At 62.0% G+C, this 19,109-nt stretch overlaps 4 protein-coding genes across 10 annotated transcripts; 2 read left to right on the forward strand and 2 right to left on the reverse strand.

The window, feature by feature from the left end:
• Positions 1-216: 216 nt before the first annotated feature.
• Positions 217-4,688, forward strand: GFUS (GDP-L-fucose synthase). Of its 5 annotated transcripts, XM_041123173.1 has the most exons (12): positions 217-234; positions 335-353; positions 1,589-1,750; positions 1,840-1,954; positions 2,177-2,305; positions 2,389-2,462; positions 2,695-2,828; positions 2,982-3,046; positions 3,184-3,322; positions 3,404-3,483; positions 3,701-3,800; positions 4,265-4,688. In XM_041123173.1, the coding sequence occupies exons 3-12, from the start codon at positions 1,599-1,601 to the stop codon at positions 4,318-4,320; spliced, it is 1,044 nt and encodes a 347-aa protein (XP_040979107.1). In that variant the 5' UTR covers positions 217-234; positions 335-353; positions 1,589-1,598; the 3' UTR covers positions 4,321-4,688. The 5 variants fall into 5 exon arrangements, 4 of the variants coding, with proteins under 4 accessions (XP_040979107.1, XP_040979106.1, XP_029868182.1 ...); XR_003923091.2 differs by lacking the exon at positions 217-234 and having other exon boundaries at positions 247-353; positions 3,168-3,322; positions 4,265-4,326; XM_041123172.1 differs by lacking the exon at positions 217-234 and having other exon boundaries at positions 247-353.
• A 168-nt stretch (positions 4,689-4,856) lies between these two features.
• LOC115340555 (protein brambleberry-like) lies at positions 4,857-8,790 on the reverse strand. 3 transcript variants are annotated; one of them, XM_041123170.1, is made up of 11 exons: positions 8,385-8,783; positions 7,987-8,127; positions 7,405-7,558; positions 7,216-7,323; positions 6,933-7,100; positions 6,672-6,854; positions 6,462-6,561; positions 6,079-6,140; positions 5,731-5,840; positions 5,310-5,392; positions 4,858-5,168 (listed from the first exon to the last, which is right to left on the reverse strand). In XM_041123170.1, exons 1-11 carry the CDS (start codon positions 8,598-8,600, stop codon positions 5,057-5,059), a joined length of 1,437 nt encoding a protein of 478 aa, XP_040979104.1. In that variant the 5' UTR covers positions 8,601-8,783; the 3' UTR covers positions 4,858-5,056. The 3 variants fall into 3 exon arrangements, with proteins under 3 accessions (XP_029868180.1, XP_040979104.1, XP_040979105.1); XM_030012320.2 differs by having other exon boundaries at positions 4,857-5,168; positions 6,672-7,100; positions 8,385-8,785; XM_041123171.1 differs by lacking the exons at positions 4,858-5,168; positions 5,310-5,392 and having other exon boundaries at positions 5,730-5,840; positions 6,027-6,140; positions 6,672-7,100; positions 8,385-8,790.
• Positions 8,791-9,073: 283 nt separating this feature from the next.
• Positions 9,074-12,064, forward strand: PYCR3 (pyrroline-5-carboxylate reductase 3). Its single transcript, XM_030012324.2, has 6 exons — positions 9,074-9,181; positions 10,133-10,197; positions 10,479-10,658; positions 10,888-11,100; positions 11,238-11,330; positions 11,688-12,064. The coding sequence occupies exons 1-6, from the start codon at positions 9,100-9,102 to the stop codon at positions 11,868-11,870; spliced, it is 816 nt and encodes a 271-aa protein (XP_029868184.1). The 5' UTR covers positions 9,074-9,099; the 3' UTR covers positions 11,871-12,064.
• Positions 12,065-15,733: 3,669 nt separating this feature from the next.
• Positions 15,734-18,886, reverse strand: TIGD5 (tigger transposable element derived 5). The gene has a single exon (XM_030012319.2). It carries the CDS (start codon positions 18,756-18,758, stop codon positions 16,917-16,919), a length of 1,842 nt encoding a protein of 613 aa, XP_029868179.1. The 5' UTR covers positions 18,759-18,886; the 3' UTR covers positions 15,734-16,916.
• Between the last annotated feature and the right edge of the window lie 223 nt (positions 18,887-19,109).

Raw genomic sequence — 19,109 nt, forward strand, 5'->3', positions numbered from 1 at the left:
TGGTGGTGCCGGTGTCCCCCGGTTGCTGCGGCAGGTCCCGGTGCCGGTGACCCCGGACTCCATTTCCCGAGGAGCCGAGCGGCGGCGCCCGGTGATGGCGGCGGGGCGGCAGGAAGCGCGGCCGAACGCAGCCGAGCAGAGCCGAGTCCCGCCGGGCTGAGCCGAATCCAGCCGAGCCCCGCTGAGCCGAGGGCCACCGAGCCGAGCCGAGCCGAGCCGAGCCGAACCCCGCCGGGCCTAGCCGAATCCAGCCGAGCCCCGCCGAGCCGAGCCCCGCCGAGCCGAGCCGAACCCCTCCGGGCCGAGCCGAACCCCTCCGGGCCGAGCCGAATCCAGCCGAACCCCGTGCCGGGGTGAGACGGGACTCCCCCCTGCCCCAGCCCCATCAGGGAGCGTTTGGGGGGACAGCCTCCCCCCACGCAAGGGTGCTCGGGGGGTTGTGGGATTGGGGGGGGGGGACAGTACGGAGGGGAGAGCCTCGGGGGGGTATGAGGGGTCTAGGGGGGCCCCCGCGGTGGGAGGCTCTGGGGTGGAATTGGGGGGGGGGGGAGCAGGGAGGAGGGGGGTGCAGGGCTGGGGTTTGGGGTGCAGGGGAGATGTGGGGTACAGACCTCGGACTCGGGGTTTAGAGGGAGGCATGGGGTGCAGACGTGGGTGCAGGCCTGGGATCTGGGGTGCAGGAGGAGATCTGGGGTGTAAACCTGGGGTGCAGGGGGAGATTTGGGGTGCAGATGGAGACCTGGGGTGCAAACCTGGGGTGCAGGGGGAGATTTGGGGTGCAGACCTGGGACTCGGGGTGCAGGAGGATATCTGGGGTGCAAACCTGGGGTGCGGGGGGAGATTTGGGGTGCAGACCTGGGATTTGGGGTGCAGACGGAGACCTGGGGTGCAAACCTGGGGTGCGGGGGGAGATTTGGGGTGCAGACCTGGGATTTGGGGTGCAGACGGAGACCTGGGGTGCAAACCTGGGGTGCAGGGGGAGATTTGGGGTGCAGACCTGGGATTTGGGGTGCAGGAGATCTGGGGTGCAAACCTGGGGTGTGGGGGGAGATTTGGGGTGCAGACCTGGGACTCGGGGTGCAGGAGGAGACCTGGGGTGCAAACCTGGGGTGCAGGGGGAGATTTGGGGTGCAGACCTGGGACTCGGGGTGCAGGAGGAGACCTGGGGTGCAGGGGGAGATTTGGGGTGCAGACCTGGGACTCGGTGAAGGTGTGGGGTGAGCCCCCGTTTCTGGAGGCCTTGCAGTGCCGCGTGGCAGGGTCTGGCCCCAAGCCCAGGTGCCACCTGCAAACTGGGAGCCCACGGGCCACCAGCCAGTTTCATTAGTTAGCAATTACAGCTGACGAGTTTCTGCTGGCCTGGCCGCGTCACCGCCAAACACACCGCTTCCACTTTCCTTTTCTCTTTTGCTGGTGGAAGCGGGTAAACCCCCCCACCCCCCAAAAAAAAGATCCCACTGACCTGTCGCGTGGCTGATGTTCATGGCTGATGCTCGTGGGTGCCCATGCCAGGGTGGGGGTGAGCTCGGTGGTCCGTAGCGGGGGGCACCCTGAGGTGACCACAGCTTAGCCCCCCCATTCCCCGCAGGGTTTTGGCCATGACGGAGGCGGCGGGGCTGGTGCCCAAGCGCATCCTGGTGACGGGTGGCACCGGCTTGGTGGGGAAAGCCATCGAGAAGGTGGTGGCTGATGGAGAGGGGCGGCCGGATGAGGAGTGGATCTTCGTGTCCTCCAGAGACGCCGACTTGACGTGAGTTGAACGTGTGGGTTTTTGCTTGGGAACCCCCCCCCCCAGTCTGCTCCCTCAACACCGCTGAACCCCAAAATTTCCCATCCCAGGAATGCCGCGGAGACCAAAGCCCTGTTCGAGCAGCACAAGCCCACCCACGTCATCCATCTGGCCGCCATGGTTGGGGGCCTCTTCAAAAACATCCGCTACAACCTGGATTTTTGGGTGAGCGCCCAGCAAACGGGCGGTATCGGGGTCCCTGAGGATGCTACAACCCCATGCTCTCCCCATGCTGGGACATGGGGACACAGGGACTTGGCTTGCTCTGCTCCCAGGGCAAAACCAGAGCTCGTCTGGTTTCTAGAGTTATTAATGAGTTATTACCCATAGGATGCAGGGTTTTGGGGGCCCCAACCCCACAGATCTGACAAATCTCTTCATCCCCAGAGGAGAAACATCCATATCAACGACAACGTCCTACACTCGGCCTACGAGACGGGAGTGCAGAAGGTGGTCTCCTGCCTCTCCACCTGCATCTTCCCAGACAAGACGACGTACCCCATCGACGAGACTATGGTGAGCATCTCCGTCCCCGTACACAGTCCAGGGAGGGGTCCCTGCCCTCCTTAACTCTTAACTCTCTGCTCTTTTGTCTCCAGATTCACAACGGGCCACCTCACAGCTCCAATTTTGGCTACTCCTATGCCAAGAGGATGATCGACATCCAGAATAGGTGCGAGGGGTACATGGGAGAGCCCTTGCAGGCTTCGAGCACCCACCGATTATCAGGGCAAGGGGAATCCCCTGGGACTCCCAAGAATTAAACAGAGCTGGGGAGATACCTGGGCTCAGCAGATGGAGATGCTGCTGGCCGGGGTCTTCTGGGGACAGCTCTGTGCCAGAGGGGTGGATGACTGTAGCTGATGGACAACCCACCCGCAACCCCCCCCACTGCTCTCACTCAGGGGCTACTTCGAGCAGCACGGCTGCCGCTTCACCGCCGTCATCCCCACCAATGTCTTCGGGCCACACGACAACTTCAACATCGAGGATGGCCACGTCTTGCCAGGGCTCATCCACAAGGTCTACCTGGCCAAACGTGAGTGTGGCAAGACTTCTTATGGCTTTTTTTTGGGAGGGTTGGTTTCGGGTTTTTTTTTCCCTTGCTTGCTCCATGAGCTGCTCTGCAGGGTAGCCAAGATGGATGGAGGTGGCTCCGATGTTTATGGACATGCTCTCCTTCCTCTTGCAGAGACTGGCTCCGCTCTGACTGTCTGGGGCACGGGCAAGCCCAGGAGACAGTTCATCTACTCCCTGGTATGTGTGGCCTCGGGGAGCACTCGCCTCCCACGGCCTGGGGAGGGCAGGGTATGGGTCTGGGGGGGGCTGGTGCCTGGACCCCCGTAAGGTCTGAGCCCACCTGGGTTGTCCTGGGCAGCATTGGCCATCCTCAGGGTTGGGTCCCCTTGCGATGGGAGGGCTGGGGGACAGCAGCCACCCCCCAAGAGCCATCTGCCCCTCCGCAGGACCTGGCCCGGCTCTTCCTTTGGGTCCTGCGGGAATATGATGAGGTGGAGCCCATCATTTTGTCAGGTAAGCCCTGTCCGCCCCCCCACCCTCCAGCCCCTTTTCAAGAGGATGGGGGAACAGCCACAATCATGCCCTTCTCCACAGTGGGAGAAGAAGATGAAGTCTCCATCAGAGAGGCAGCAGAGGCAATCGTAGAAGCCATGGATTTCAGGGGAGAGCTTCTTGTATCCTTCACTGCAAGCTAGCCCCCCTCGTTTGCAGGGCTGCTGCGGCATGGGGGGCACCCCACTTGCCACCAGTAGCTGGAGAGCTCCAGGGGAGATGGCATGGTCCAGAGCTGCACCTTGACCATCCCACCCACTGCCCCAGCCAGGACATGGTGGGGCCAAGTGAGACCTGGTTTTCTCCCGCTTTGGTTTCCCTTAATCCCTCCCACCCCAGTTTGACACCACCAAAGCAGATGGGCAGTTCAAGAAGACGGCCAGCAATGCCAAGCTACGGCGCTACCTGCCCGGCTTCCAGTTCACACCCTTCAGGCAAGGTGAGGTGGGGGGGCTCCATGAAACACGGAGGTCCTACCCACTGCAATTAGCCTTGGCGGCATCAGGGTGGTCCATCGTTTCAGTACCTAAAGGGGGCTTTATAAGAAAGATGGCAACAGACTTTTTAGCAGGCCCTGTAGCGATAGGACAAGGGGTAATGGTTTTAAACAAAAAGAGGGGAGATTCAGACTAAATATAAGGAAGAAATTTGTTGCGGTGAGGGTGGTGAAACACTGGACCAGGTTGCCCAGAGAGGTGGTCGATGCCCCATCCCTGGAAGCATTCCAGGTCAGGTTGGACGGGGCTCTGAGCAACCTGATCTAGTTGAAGATGTACCCTGCTCATGGCAGGGGGGTTGGACTAGATGACCTTTAAAGGTCCCTTCCAACCCAAACCACTTGATGATTCAATGAACAAACTGCATTCCCAATCCCAAAACCCATCCCATCTTCTCCCTCCCCAGCCGTGAAGGAGACCTGCACCTGGTTCAGCACCAACTATGCCAACGCCAGGAAATGATGGGCCAACGCGACACCGGGACCGGCATCACCTGGCACCGGCATCATCCTCTTCAACTCAGGGTTGTCCTTTGGTGGGGCAGAAGAACGGGGCTTGGGGGTGCGGGGGGGGTTGTGACAGTGACATTTCCAAAGTAAAAGGGGGTCAGAGCCCAGCGAGCAGACCCCATGTTCCTGCCCACTGCTGGGAGCGGTGCAGGACACCCAAGGCAGGGGGGAGGAAGGTCGGGGCACCCCAAAATCACTGGGACCCCAGACCAGGTGGTAGCAGCCAACTGGAGCCACCACCACTTCCTTGGCCATGTCCAAGAGGCTAATTACCTGTAATTAGGCTGTAATAAAGGGAAGGCTATCAGGGTTCCTCTGGCACAGGAATGGCAGCCAGGCATTTGCTGTTGCTTTCGGTGCATGGGGATGGTCCTGAAGACCCCAGCAAAGCCACCCCTGCCCCAGCATCAGGATAGGGGCAGGGGGAACCAGAACGGGGAAGGCTAGAGCTGTAAATATGACATTTATTGAAATATATGCAAATAGCATAAAACTGGTGGGGTGAGGATCATCTGCCCTGCAGCACGGTCCCATACCCACATTGAATAGCACCCTTAGGGTCCTGAGCACCACTATGTGTTCTCCACCAGGATCTGGAAGAGCCAAAAAAAGGGTTTAAAACTCCTGTGGGAGGGGGTAGAGGGTCAAACATGGGGGGATGAGTCCATGGCCAGGCTGCTGCACGAAGCTCAACCGGTGCTGTGGACATGGCAGAAGTCCTGCCCGGGGATGGCTTTCTTCCGGCATCGCTGCCCAGCCTTGGTGAGCCCCTGGCATGGGGACCGTGGGGACAGCAAGGACCTACGGAGGAGAGACCCATCAGCACCGCAGGAAGCCCCCAACGGGGCTGTCCCCCCACTGGCAGGTCACTGGCTGCACCCCAAGGTGACGCCAGCCCCTGGTGTCCCTGGAGAAGGGTTGTCCTCTATGGTTGGTACTCACAAGTTGCTGGCCGGAGACTGGCTCACGCTGCAGGGTTTGGGCTCCCAGCGCTTCCCAGTGCCTGGGGCCGGCTCCAGCATCACCTGGTTGGGGAAGAAAGGGTTTAGACAGAGCATCCTCCATCCCTAGTGACCGTCCTGTGCTGCAGGAGTTGTACCCAGGGGACATGTGGGTCATGCAGGATGGGTGCCTTGGCCATCCTTGGAGGACGCACCCCTCCACCCAAAAGTCCTCTTTAGGCGTCACGTCCCCAGCCCTGGCCCCTCTCTCACCAGGGTGTCCAGCACCCAGAGGTACAGTCACGATGAGGACACCCCAGCCCTAGAGGAACTGACCCTCAGGGGGACCCAGCTGGCCACCAGGAGAAAGGTCTGGCCCAACCTGGGGACCTGGGGACATCCCCCCCCCAGCTCAGGCTTACCCCACACGAGCTCAGCTTTGTCCTCCAGGCACCGCGGACGGGTGACACCCACCCCGCTAAGCAAGGGGTGTCCCCTGCCATCCCTGGGGGCTGCTCCAGGCACGAGGGATCTGCAAGAACATGGCACAGGTGGTGACACACTCCCAGAGCTGCTGTCCCCAGGTGTTGGATGGGGACAACCTGAGGTGGTGCGCATGCCCTAGAATAGCCTGAGGACACTCTGGGGTAACGCACATGCTCCAGCACAGGATGGGGATATGCTGGGGCTTCAGACCCCTGTCCTACAGCCACCACACATCCCACCTCATGGTCATCTCTCCCGTGTCCCCCTGCCTGGCCAGTTCTCACCTTGCAGACAGCTCATCTCCATCCTCTCCAGCTCCTCCTGCAACAGCTCCATTTCGTGCTCCCTACACGGGAAGAAGGAAACCTGGAGCTCCACCACCTTGGTGGCTCCTTCCTCACCCCCATCACGATGGCAGCCCCCTCTCCAGCCTCCCCGCACCCTCCTCCAAGGCTGAAATAGGGCAGGGAGCTGGGACAAGGTGCCCAAAAGTTGCAGGCAAGCCATCAAGATGTGTCCTGCCCCCTCTTGGGGACCAGCAGCCCACCCTGGGGACCTCTGCCAGATGGCAGCAGGATGGGAAATCCAGGACGGGTGCCCAAGGCTGGGTCCTAGCAGTTCCCAAGGGTGCCATGCACGTCCTCCCCCCCCGCAACCATATCCTTACCTATCTGGGGTGGAGGTGAGCCGGTAATGGGGGTCCTTGCGCGGAAGCACCAGCCAGGCTCCCCCAGCACCGTGGCGGCCGGCCGCCACCAGCCACTGCGCTGCAGGGAAGTGAGAGGGTGGGAGAGGGCAGAGCACCCCCCCAGCCCACCCCCCGTAGCACCCCCAGGGCAGCGTGTCCCCAGTCAGGTCCCCCCCCACCCGTCCCCACCTGCCACGGCAAGGGCCAGGAGAGCGGAGAGTGCCGGGATGCCGAGGAGCTCGCTGAGGGCGCTGGAGGCGAGGAAGAAGAGGAGGAGGATGGCACGGGGCAGCATGGGCACCAGTAGTGCGACCAGCAGCACAAAGTAGGAGCCGTGTAGGATGCAGGTGGAGATGGCACTTGGGCTCCAACCTGCGGGACAGGGAGCAAGAGCCTGGCGTTGGCACCCGCCGGCACCCATCCACCCTCCAGCACCCATCCCCAGCTCACCGGCTGGGTTGAGGATGGCGTGGAAGTGCTGCAGGTGGTTCTCCAGCTGGCTCCGTGCATCCTCCATGGTCGCCAGCATCAGCCCCAGGCTCTGGTTGACCTGCCGCAGCTTCTCCATCACCTCCTCCACCCGGCGCTGCTGGGCCAGGAGAAGGGCCAGGTCGCTCTCTGCACGTGGAGGAGACGGATACGGCATCGGGATGAGACTCTCCGCTGGGAGAGCTGCACCCAGAGGTGTCCCGGTGCAAAAAAGAGACGGGAACGGGGTTTGCTGCGTGCCCACCTAGTTGGGAATAGACGTCCTGATCTTTTTCATGTGTGTGGTGGATGTCAGACAGGACAACCCGGTGCCCTTCCCGGAGCCCCGCGGCCCCCCGGCTGCTCACGTTCCCTGTAGGGAGGCACAAGAGGTTGGGTCTGTCCCCAAGGTGGGACATGGGGACGTAGTAACATTCCAGCTGGTGGCTCTTACCCATCCGCTGGGTGATGTCCTCCATGAGCTGGGCCACCCAGTACTGCCCGCCGGTGATGATGGTCTTGTCCAGTGCCGGCCGTTGCAGGCTGGGGTGGATGGGGGTCTCCAGTCTCTGCCGCAGCCACCCTGCCGGCCGTTCCTCCTGCCCCTCCTGGGGTGAATATTGGGGTGCTGGTGATGGGGGGTGGCCCCACAGCCCCCCATGGCGATGCCCAGCACCACCGTAGGAGGTGGATGCTGTGTCTCCCCATAGGCACTCCCTCAGCATTCCAAAACGAGACCCCAGTGTTTAACCTCCACCCCACGGTGCTGGGGAAAGAGGGTTCGGAAAAGCCTTCAGAAGCGAGGGGGTGGGAGGGGGATCGGGAGTGGAAACTCCCACCTGCCACAAGGGAAATGGGCTAAACAGGGCTGGTTTTACCCCAAAATGAGGATGAGGGGCTGAGCAGAGGCGGCTGGGTGCAGCTCGGGCTCTGTGGCTACAAAGTTTGGGATTTGGGGGGGGGGTGGCAAATTGCATTGGATTTGGGGTAGAATCGGAGAAAAGAGGATTTGGGGTGCCCTGTCCCGGTACTTTACCTTGTCTGGCATGCAGGGGTATGTCCGGTGACCCTCGGCGCTGGCCGGGCTGTTGACCAAGTCCACCCCCAGCTTGGCCGCGTCCTCCTCCTCCTCCTCCTCATTCAGGTCGGCACAGGACGAGCGGAGCCGCACCATGACCTGGCGGCAGCACTGGTGTCAGCAGAGCTCAGCACCCATGGGTGCTCCCGGCACGGCCAGGGTGGGGGTACGGAGGGGCTGGTTTTGGATGTGAAATAAAGAGAAAGGTGCGAGCCCACCACAGCACTTGACCTTAACCCCCCCCCCCCAAAACCATCCCATGCCAGCACAGGGCACCCCACACCAGGCAAAATGGTTGCCCAGGGTGGGGGGTCCTGGGGACCCCCATTTCCCAGGAGGGAGCCCCACGGCCACACCTGACAGTGGCAGGAGTCCAGATGCGTCAGGCCCCGGCTCGTGGCTTCAGCCTGGAACCGGTCGTCACCCGTGGTCATCTCGAAGGGGATGTGTGGGGGGATCCCCAGCTCCGGGGGGGTCCCCAACTCCTCTGGGGGGGTGCCGAGGCCCAGCCACCCAAAAAACCCAGCAGTAACACAGAGAAACAGCAAAGCCCAGCAACTCCGGGACAACATGGTGTGTGGGGGGGTCCTGCGGGGGAGAAAAGGCGTGGGTGGCACCCCGAGGCCGGGAGCAGCCCCCCAAATCCAAGGAGAGGTTTGGGGGACACCCCCCCCCTTCCCAATACACCCAGTTGTACCAGTGGCGTTGACCCCAGTCCCGGGAGAGTGTGGGAAGGGCTGGGGACCGTGTCGTGTCCCCCCCTTTTCCACGGGGGGGGGGGGCCACGCGTGACGCTGAGCGGCTCCACCCCGGACACAGCCACCGCCCCCACGTGGCACCCGCGCAGCTCCACGCCCCTCCTCTCAGGCCCCGCCTCTTATAGCCAGGCGGCACCAATGGGCGGGCAGGGGCGGGCAGAGCTCTGCCAATGGCTGTTCGGGGTGGGGCGGGGCGGGGCCCGAAGGGGGTGGGGCGGGGCGGGGCCCGAAGGGGGTGGGGCGGGGCGGGGCCCGAAGGGGGTGGGGCGGGGCCCGAAGGGGGCGGGGCGTGCCCGCGCGGCGGCCGGCGGGAATGGAGGCGGTGGAGCTGCGGGTGGGATTCGTGGGTGCCGGGCGGATGGCGGGCGGCCTGGCCCGGGGGCTGCTGCGGGCAGGTACGGGCAAGGGGGGGGCGGACCGGGGGTCCCTGCCCCATAGAGACATGGGGGGGCGTGGGGACAGCCCTGTCCTGTCCCCCTCCCCGAGGTCCCTGCCCTCCCCGGGGGTCCCTGCCCCATAGAGAGATGTGGGGACAGCCCTGTCCTGTCCCCCTCCCTGGGGGTCCCTGCCCCATAGAGAGATGTGGGGACATGGGGACAGCCCTGTCCTGTCCCCCTCCGTGGGGGTCCCTGCCCCATAGAGACATGTGGGGACATGGGGACAGCCCTGTCCTGTCCTCCTCGCCGGGGTCCCTGCCCTCCATGGGGGTCCCTGTCGCACAGATCACTGTGGAGACGCGGGGACAGCCCTGTCCTGCCCCCCTCCCCGAGGTCCCTGCCCTCCCCGGGGGTCCCTGCCCCATAGAGATATGTGGGGACATGGGGACAGCCCTGTCCTGTCCCCCTCCTCTCCATGGGGGTCCCTGTCGGACAGATCACTGTGGAGATGTGGGGACAGCCCTGTCCTGTTCCCCTCCTCGGGGTCCCCTGCCCCCCACCTCAGGGTCCCTGCCCCACAGATAGCGGGGACACAGCCCTGTCCCTCCTCCCCGGGTGTCCTTGGTTGTCCCTGCCCCATAGCGCAGTGTGGGGACAGCCCTGACCATACTCAGAAGCTGGGAGATAGCCCCTGCTTTTGGGGTCACCTCCCTTGTCACTGCACTGTGGCACAACGGGGTGCCCACAGCCGTCCCCGTGGGGTGCCCGTGCTGACCCATGGGGGATTTATGCCGGACTGGCAGGATCCGGCCCCGGCCCCCTTTGCTCCATGTCTCCCAGGCTGATCAGGCTGGGTTTGGAGGAGAGGAGCATACCCCGGCTGAGATCAGGGTGCCCAGGCTGCGCTGGGGTGTCCCCACCACCCTGCGGCCACCCCGGCTGCTCACCCCGGTCCCCGTGTTCCCCAAGGGAAGGTACCAGCCAGCAGCATCCTGGCCAGCGCTCCCTCGGACAAAAACCTGGATGCCTGGCGGGTAAGTGGGGATGCGGGATGACAAGCTACCCCGCTCGGTGGCCGCAGCAGTGGGAGGCATGTTGGGGTGTCCCTTGTCACGATTTCGGGGCACCCTTTCCCCCCATGCAGGGCTTTGGCTCGTCCTTCTCAGATCTGGGCGAAATCCAGGCAAAGCCTCGGTGGCTTTGTGGCCGGAACGGGTCCCCAAGCTGTGTCCCTGCATGAAAACGTGCCTTGCCCGTGGGGGGTGCCGGGGGTGGGGGGTGCCGGGCTGTGACATCTCTCCCTGCCCGCTGGCAGGAGTCGGGCTGCCGGACCACGCACTGCAACCTGGAGGTGCTGCAGGAGAGCACCCTGGTCTTCCTGGCCACCAAACCCCACATCCTGCCGGGCGTCCTGCAGGAGATCCGTCCTGCTGTGGGATCCCACCACATCGTTGTCTCACTGGTGGCTGGCGTCACCCTCCAGACACTGCAGCGGGTGAGCCTTCTCCTTCTCCTCCTCCTCCTCCTCCTTCCATTTGCACCCAGGCCCGTGGAGAAGGACACGCCGCTGTAGCTCTGTCCCCACCCGGGTTGCATCCCCAGGTCCTTCCCCACGGACCGCGCTTCTCCGACAGTCCCAATGGGTGATACCCACCGGTGTCTCAGGGCACCTTTGGGTGCTGCCCGGAGCTGGCACCTCTCCTCCCATCCCCATCTCTCCTCAGCTTCTCCCCGCCGGGACCAAGGTGCTGCGGCTCATGCCCAACCTGCCGTGCGTGGTGCAGGCAGGGGCGATGGTCTTCGCCCGGGGCAGTGGTGCTGGTGACGGGGAAGCTGCCCTGCTGAAGAGCCTGCTGTCCTCCTGCGGGCTCTGCGAGGAGGTCCCCGAATCCTACATCAACATCCACACCGGCCTCAGCGGCAGCGGGGTGGCCTACGTAAGCACCCGTGCTCGGTGGGCACTGACCGGCTCACCGGCGGGACGCAGGATGCTGGCAGAAATCCCACCTGTGCGGAGTTGGGGCTTGGGGTCCCACCTTTTGCCGTGCTCACCCTCGATGCTCTTCTCCGCCAGGTCTACCTGTTTGCCGAAGCTTTGGCCGAGGGAGCGGTGAAGATGGGCATGCCGGGCAGCTTAGCCAGCAGGATTGCGGCTCAGACGCTGCTGGTAAGTCGGTGCTGTCGCTTCGGGACACCCGGCATTGCTCCTCTCTCTCCTGCCCCGCAGCTCCCACCCGGCTCGGGCACCCCATCTCCATCGCTGCCCTGGGCTCTGCAGCACCCAGCAGGGTGGCAGACCGAGGGAGGAGGCACTGGATGGCCTCTTGCCTCAGTTTCCCCTCTTGAAACCAAAGATGAGGCCACCAGGAGACAGCAAAGGGCACGGTGGTGGGAGAGATGCTTTGGCACCTTGTCCTCTGCCACGGGGTGTGGGCAATGGGAGGATGCTGCCGTCCAATCCCTGGGCGAGGAGAACGGGATTTGGGAGGTCCCCTTCTCTCTGACCCACCCTGGTCTCCCGTAGGGTGCAGCGAAGATGATGCTGGAGTCGGGGGAGCACCCGGCGAAGCTGCGAGGAGATGTCTGCACGCCCGGGGGTACCACCATCCATGCGCTGCACCAGCTGGAGAAGGGCGCGCTACGGGCCACCGTCATGAACGCCGTGGAGGCGGCCACGAACCGGGCTCGTGACATGGCCGAGGACTAGCGGCCTGGCTGGGGATGAGCCCCTCCATCCTGTCCCCCACGGGGCAAGAGGGGCGATGGGGATCAGACCGAACCCCTTCAGGGACCCCGACACCCCTGGGAGACTCTGGCTGGAGGTGGGAGATGGCGTGGACCCACGTTCATGCCACGTGCTACCTCTGCAGGGCTGGGACCAAATAAACACGGGCAGCATGATGACAGGCTTGGCTCTTTCTGGTTGCTTCGGTCCTGGGGGGGCTACTGCACCCAGCATGAGGTCACCTCCACGGGGAGGTGACAGCCACGGGTCCCTGGGCCAGCAGGGAAGGAGCTGGTGCCATGCTGGCTCTACGCTCGCTGGCGCTGTGCTGGGATGGATGTCACTGGGGACAGGGATGAGGATGGGTTTTTGGGGACAGGGTGATCCCAAGTCAAGCCTGCCGGGCCTGGGCAGAGCGGCCACATCGCTGCGGCAGAAAGCAAGGACCATCGCAGGTGCCATGAAGATGCTAAGGGACCTTGAGAAGTGGGGAGCTGGCAGGATGATGCTCTGGGGGCGAGCACAGAGAAAGGCTTTGATTTCCCAAATCAATGCCGAGCAGGGGTGCTCGGTGTTTGGGTTACACATGGGCACCAATGCCTCCTCCTCTGCTCGGCTCCGGAGATGCAGGCATGAACATGGAGCTGCTATTCACACTCCAGAACCACGGGCGAGAAGTCAACCAGCTGAAAAACCTCCACCTCCCAGCCCAGCCAGGCACCAGTATCGCACCACGGTCCTGCAGACAGGTCCCTCTCCGGCAGCGAGGCGGCAGGATGGAAGTCCAGACCCGCTCTCTGCCCCGGGGTGCTGCACATGAAGGGAAAGAGAAACTCAAAGCTTGCCTATCTGGAGAGGATCTGAGCCTTCTGCATGCCCTAATTAAGCTTTGTTTGCCTCCTGGCACCTGCACGGATGCAATTAGTGATGATTTGCAAACCGCTTTGAAGATGAAAGGCTTTTTCTGGGCAAAACATCCCTGGTGAAACAGCTGGATGCTGAGCCTCCAGCTCCCGTGGTTTTGACCCTGTCCCCAGGGATGCCGTCACCCCAGACGCCAGTTGCACCAAGCCAAGAGAGACGCGGCAGCCCTACGGCGCTGCCGGTTCATGCCAAGGCATGACTTCCCTGGGCACCTTCTCGAGGCACCTAATTAATTAGCAAAGCTACACAAAAGCCGGAGACGGAACTTGAGCCTGCCCATCTCTCTGCTTCGCTGTGTAGCCAGGGAAGGGGCTCATGGCACCTACATGGTGCAAAGAAACAGCGGTCCTCAAGGTTTTGAAGCCACTTGGTAGCTCCTCTGTCCTTCTTCTGCCTGCTTTTATTCCTGCCCTGTCCCCAGTTCCCCTCCAAGGCAATTCTGCCGGTATCTCTGAAATATGCAGCCTTATGATTTCATTCTTGGGCGTCTCCATCTCTTCTGTGTCCTCCATAGCACCCTTTAACGTATCTGGCCAAAAAGCCATGGCCAAATCCAGCCCCACCGCTTGTGACGTGGCTGACCCCATCCCCTGCCCCTTCCCCATCTCCACGTGTCCTCCTAAAGGCTTTTGGGTTTTCAGGGTGTCTTTCAGAGAAGTGGCATGTTCAATCCCAAAGCCAGGATGCTGATGACCTTCACGATTTTGCTAAGCGCTAGTTTTAACAAAACCAGCTTAAATTCCATTAATTTTATTAAAAAAGCCAGCACTCACTGCAAGTAAATTATTGCCACTACCTTACTGCTAATACTCCTGCCTTCAGGAGAGGCACCTCACCCTGCCCTGTAAGATCAAGGAGCAGATCCTCCTGGAAGACACATTGAAACATATGGAAGGTAAGGAGGTGATTATAGAGACAGCCAACATGGCTTCACCAAGGGCAAATTGTGCCACACGACATCGTGGCCTACTACGATGGAGTGACTGCATTGGCGGACAAGGGAATAGCTACGGATGTCATCTACCTGGACTTCTGTAAGGCCTCTGATCTGGTCCCACGCAACATTCCTGCCGCTAAATGGGAGAGAGATGGTTTTGATGGGTGGACTCTTAGATGGATCAGCTGGATGGCCATGTCCAGAGTTACAGTCAATGGCTCAATGTCCAAGTGGAAACCAGTAACAAACGTTGTCAATGGGTCTGTACTGGGACCAATACTATTAAATGTCTTCATCAATGACATACATGGTGGGACTGAGTGCCCCCTAAACAAGTTTGCAGATGACACGAAGGTGAGTAGTGCAGCTGATTTGCTTGAGGGAAGGGATGCCATCCAGAGGGACCTGGACAGGCTGGAAAACAGGGCCCACGTGAACCTCCTGAAGTTCAAGAAGGCCAAGTGCAAGGTCCTACACCTGGGTTGGCACAATCCCCAGTATCAACGCAGACTGGGGATCGAGGGATTGAGAGCAGCCCTGCAAAGGAGGACTTGGGGGTATCAAGGGGTGAAAAATAGGATGAGCCAGCAGCGTGCGCTCACAGCCCAGAAAGCCAAGTGATCCCGGGCTGCATCCAGAGCAGCGTGGCCAGCAGGTCCAGGGAGGGGATTCTGCCCCTCGGCTCCGCTCTGGTGAGACCCCCCTGGAGCACTGCGTCCAGCTCTGGGGTCCCCAGCACGAGACAGACACGGACCTGCTGGAGCGGGTCCAGAGGAGGGACACGGGAATGGTCCGAGGGCTGGAACACCTCTCCTATGGAGACAGGCTGAGAGAGTTGGGGTTGTTCAGCCTGGAGAAGAGAAGGCTCCGGGGAGATCTTCTTGTGGCCTTTCAATAAGAAAGACAGAGCAATGGTTTTAAACTGAAAGAGGGTAGGTTTAGACTGGACATAAGGGAGAAATTTTTCACGAGGAGGGTGGTGAGACCCTGGACCAGATTGTGCAGAGAAGCTGTGGATGCCCCATCCTTGGAAGTGATCAAGGCCAGGTTGGATGGGGCTGTGAGCAACCTGATCAGTGGAAGATGTCCCTGCCCAAGGCAGGAGGGTTTGATTAGATGTTCTTTGAAGGTCCCTTTCAACCCAAACCATTCAATGGTTCGATGTTCTCACCTCCCAAACCATGCCAAATGGTGCAGTGACTGCACCCAGGCTGACCTACATGAGAAGTGAAGACCTCCAGGCCGGTACTTTCTGAGCTTGGCAACATTCTTGTCAACCAACTGAAGACTTCTTTAATTCACAAACTACTGCTTGAAGTGAGCCACGTCCCAACCTCTAAAATGTTTTCATGGTTTGTTTTTTTTTGGTGCAAAAGATTATAAAAATAAATTGAAACATGATTTTACATTATTATATCCCATTGGTGGATAGAAGTCTGCGTTCAAGCACAGCAGCATCAAGCCCCACATACATACCATTAGAAAACCAAAGCTAAGGGAGAAGCATGAAATGGGTGAGACACCACGCAGCACACTGGCTGTGAACCTGGCAGCAGCCAAACAGCAGAAATCGAGGTCGGTTGGGTTTGCGGGGGAAAAAAAGTGCACTTCTCCCCTAATCCAAAGCTTTTCTTGACATTGGTTCTGCAGTGGAGTTTCATGATCTGAAAGGACAAACCTCAGCTCCAAATTTGACTTTTTGTGTGTTTTTTTTTTTTTCTTGCTCCTCCCTATATTCCCTGGCAAACTCATTTATCAGCAAGTTAATGCTACTAATAAAAGTAAAAAACTCAATTTAGGGAGCAACCACAGCAGCTCGGGCGCCTGTCTGGCCCTGCCACGTTAAACGGGCTGCAGAGAGGTGGGGAACACGATGGAGAAGACCACAGCAAGAGGACACAACCGCACGCAGGTCCCCCTTCTGCCACCCCCCATCCCGCTAGGATGGCTCCGCGTGACCGTTATACAGAAGGAAACCCCAAAGTGGGAATAAAAATCCATTTAATTTCCATAAACTCTGAAGTTATGAGACAAAGACCCGACAAGTAAAAACACCCACGCCGCCTGCTGACACGGGGCACGGCAGCACTGATGAGTTGGGTTTGTTTTCGTCCTTTCAATAATTTGTCTAAGCAGGCTAAAATGTCATCCAAATCAGGTCAAGAGCTGCTAAATTCACATCTGATGCCTCTGGTATTTCAAGGCAGTGCCGGGAGCTCTCCCCGCTCCCATCTCAATTCGCGATGCACGTCACACCGGCAGCCGTCTCCCCTGCACCGCGAGATGCGTCCTCCAGCCCCAGCCGCCCCGCAAACCCTGGCGGGGGGACACCTCAACCCCCATCCCTGGAGCCTTCAGCTTCGCGAGGATGCTCGGATGATGATACCTGTTTCAGCAGGTCTCCGTGGTCCCGACGTTCCCAGGTGTGGGGCTGTCATGGGAATGATGGAGGTGACCCTCTCCAAGGAGCCACAGCTTCTCGGATGCCACCCAACTGTCCCTGTACCGATCCAGTGCATGAAAAAAGTTGTCTCAAACCAGCCCCAAACCTCCCCAGTTTAACAGGACTCCGTTTTGGCAGCGGGAAGGGCGTCACCAGCCTCTTTCAGGGCAGAACGTTTGCCTTGCGGCACACCAGGAGTGGTCCCTGTCCAGCCAGCTGTGCCCACCTCAGCTCCGCTCCGAGATGGGGGAATTACTTAGCGTAACTTCCCCCATCGTCCCAGCTCCTCGCGGTGACACCGAGCACATCCCTCCCTCAGCCCTTCTCCCCACGGGGTCGGGGGGACCGGGCAGCACGGAGGGCATCCACCCCCTTCTAGCGGTGCCGGTGACCAGGGGGCCACCCCCGCTCAATCTCATGAGATTTAAAAAAATAGCACCTCCTAAATATACTTAGGGTGAGGAACAACCCTCGAATACGCAACGTACGGAGGAGTTGTTGCACAAAAACCCCCGTTAGCCCTAAATTGTAACCCCCCGCCATAGCTGTGGTAACCCAGGGGCGTTCGAGCCTCCTGAGCACCAGGGACTGCCCGTGACGGAGGGGTGAGGGGAGCTGGCACCTCCACCGCCAGCCCCCTTGGGACAACCGGGGTGTCCCCAGCCCCATGCCCCCCACCCCAAGCGGGGCGGTTGGTAGCCGAGAGGTCGCGGTTCACCCTGCCCTAGGAATGGGGGCCGCCGCCGCGGTGCAGCCGCTGGGCCATGCTGATGAGGGAGCGGAGCTGCACCAGCTTCAGCGGCCCCACTTGCCGGGGGTCCTGACCCTCCAGCCAGCGCAGCGCCGTCTCCAGACCTCTGATGGCTTCCCGAGCCGTGGGTAGCAAGGCATCCCCTCCTTCCCCACCCCTTCTGCCACCCCCATCTCCGGCAGCTGCCTCTTCCTCATCCTCCTCTCCCCCGCAGCCCCCGGGACCTTCCTCCTCAGCATCCTCTTCCCCATCGTCCTCCTCCGTACCCGGGGCCGCATCATCCAAGTGCAACCAGTCGGCCACCTCCTCGGGAGCCAACCGCTTGTAGGCCAACGCGGCCAGGTGGGTCAGGTCGCTAAAGACTTTGCTGTCCCCACCGCCTTCCTCCCCGCGTGGGGGATCTCCGTGCTCTTCCTCCCCGGGCTGGGGCTCGAAAGCGGCGCGCAGCCCCAGCAGCCAGCACTTCTCGATGGAGCCAGGAGGGATGAGGTCCCAGGAGAGGCCAGCCAGGTACAACATGTCCTTGAGGAGGAAGGACCGCACGAAGTCCATGGGGCCACCCGAGCCGCCGCCGCCGCCGGCCGCGCACGAGACGGCCAGGCGCAGCAATTCCCGCTTGTAGAGCTGCTTGAAGGCGGATACCACCCCCTGCTCCAGCGGGGCCGGGATTCGGCCTCCTCCTCCAGCCGAGCCGCTCCCGGCAGGGCCCTTGGAGAGGAAGAGGGCGCGGATGGAACCGTCAGGAGTCTGCAGTGGGGGGGAATCCTCGGGCCCCGTCCCGGAGGGGGGTGGCGGCGAGCTGAGCAGCAGCACGGCCTTCTGCTGCAGGCAGCTCCGGCGCAGGTAGCGTTTGACACCCGGCACAAAGTCCTCAAAAAACCAAGCCCGGAGAAGGGCCGGCCCCAGCCTGGCCTCCGGGCTGTAGCGGTAGCAAGCGGGGAATTTGTCCTGGTTGTGATGGCGGAGGCTGGGGGGATCGCGAAGGCCCCCGACCACCAGCGGCTTGAGCTTGTGGGAGCCGGTCAAATTGGCGGCCAGCAGCACGGTGACCCGCTCGCGGGGAGCTGGCCGCCGCCGTGCCGCCGCCGTCGTCGTCGCCCCGCCGGCCTGCCCCGGCAGCAACTTCCAGTAGAGCCCGGTGACGTTGGCGTTGTAGATCTGCTCGTCGCCGTAACCCCCGGCGTCGGCAGCCGGCACCGGCGGGGCCTCGGGGCAGGCGGCGGGAGCCCTCTCGGCTTCGGTGGGGAGGCCGCCCTCGCCGTAGATGCGCTGGCTGGAGATGCCGTGACGCTTCTGCCAGCGCCAGAACCAACCGTGGCTGGCCTTGAAGGTACACTCGGGGCCGTAGATCTGCCGGGCGAAGGCCTCGGCTTGGGCTTGGATGAGGGGGCCGGAGAGGGGGACGCCGTGCTGGCGGAGGGCGAGGAACCAGGCGTAGACGGCGCGGTCGATCTCCTCCTCGTTGGCCAGACGCATCTTCTTGCGCTGGGTGCCCACCTCACCCCCCAGCTGCTCCAGGAACCACCGCAGCTTGGCCTCGTCCTTCAGCCAACCCCTCAACGTGCCCCCCGGCACCCCGAAGGCCCGACACACCGACGCCTGCCGCTCGCCCTTCTTCACCCGCTCGATGGCCTGTAACTTGTCCTTGATGGAGTAAGCCCGGCGCAGCGCCATCTTCACCGAGACCCCACCGCCTGCGCTACCGCTGCTGCTACTACTACTACTACTACTACCGCTGCCGCCGCCCCCCCGACGCCCTCCCGCCATATCGCCCGGACTCCCACCCGTCTCCGGTTCCAGCTCCCCCCCGGGCATGAAGCCGCCCCCGCAGCCATGAGACGGCGCGATACCGGGGGGGGGGGGGGGGGGGGCGCGTTATAACCGGGGCGGGAATGGAGCGGGGGGGGGGGGGGGGGGGGGGGGGCGGCGCGCCTTTGTCTCCGCTCCGGTTGCGAGCCGGCCGGTAAGGCGGGGAGGGAAGCAGCGCGCATGCGCGCCCCCCTCCACCCTTCCCCATTTCCCCCCCCCCCCCCCCCCTTCGCCCTCTTGGACTCTTCCTCGCAGCTCCGCTCACCGCTCTGTGGGTTGTACCACTCTGAGAGAAGGGGGGGGGGAAGCGCTGCTCCGCTTCTCTCCCCCCCCCCACCCCGACTTGCCCCGCTCGGC

This window comes from Aquila chrysaetos, chromosome 4, assembly GCF_900496995.4.
Source record: "Aquila chrysaetos chrysaetos chromosome 4, bAquChr1.4, whole genome shotgun sequence".
NCBI lineage: Eukaryota > Metazoa > Chordata > Aves > Accipitriformes > Accipitridae > Aquila > Aquila chrysaetos.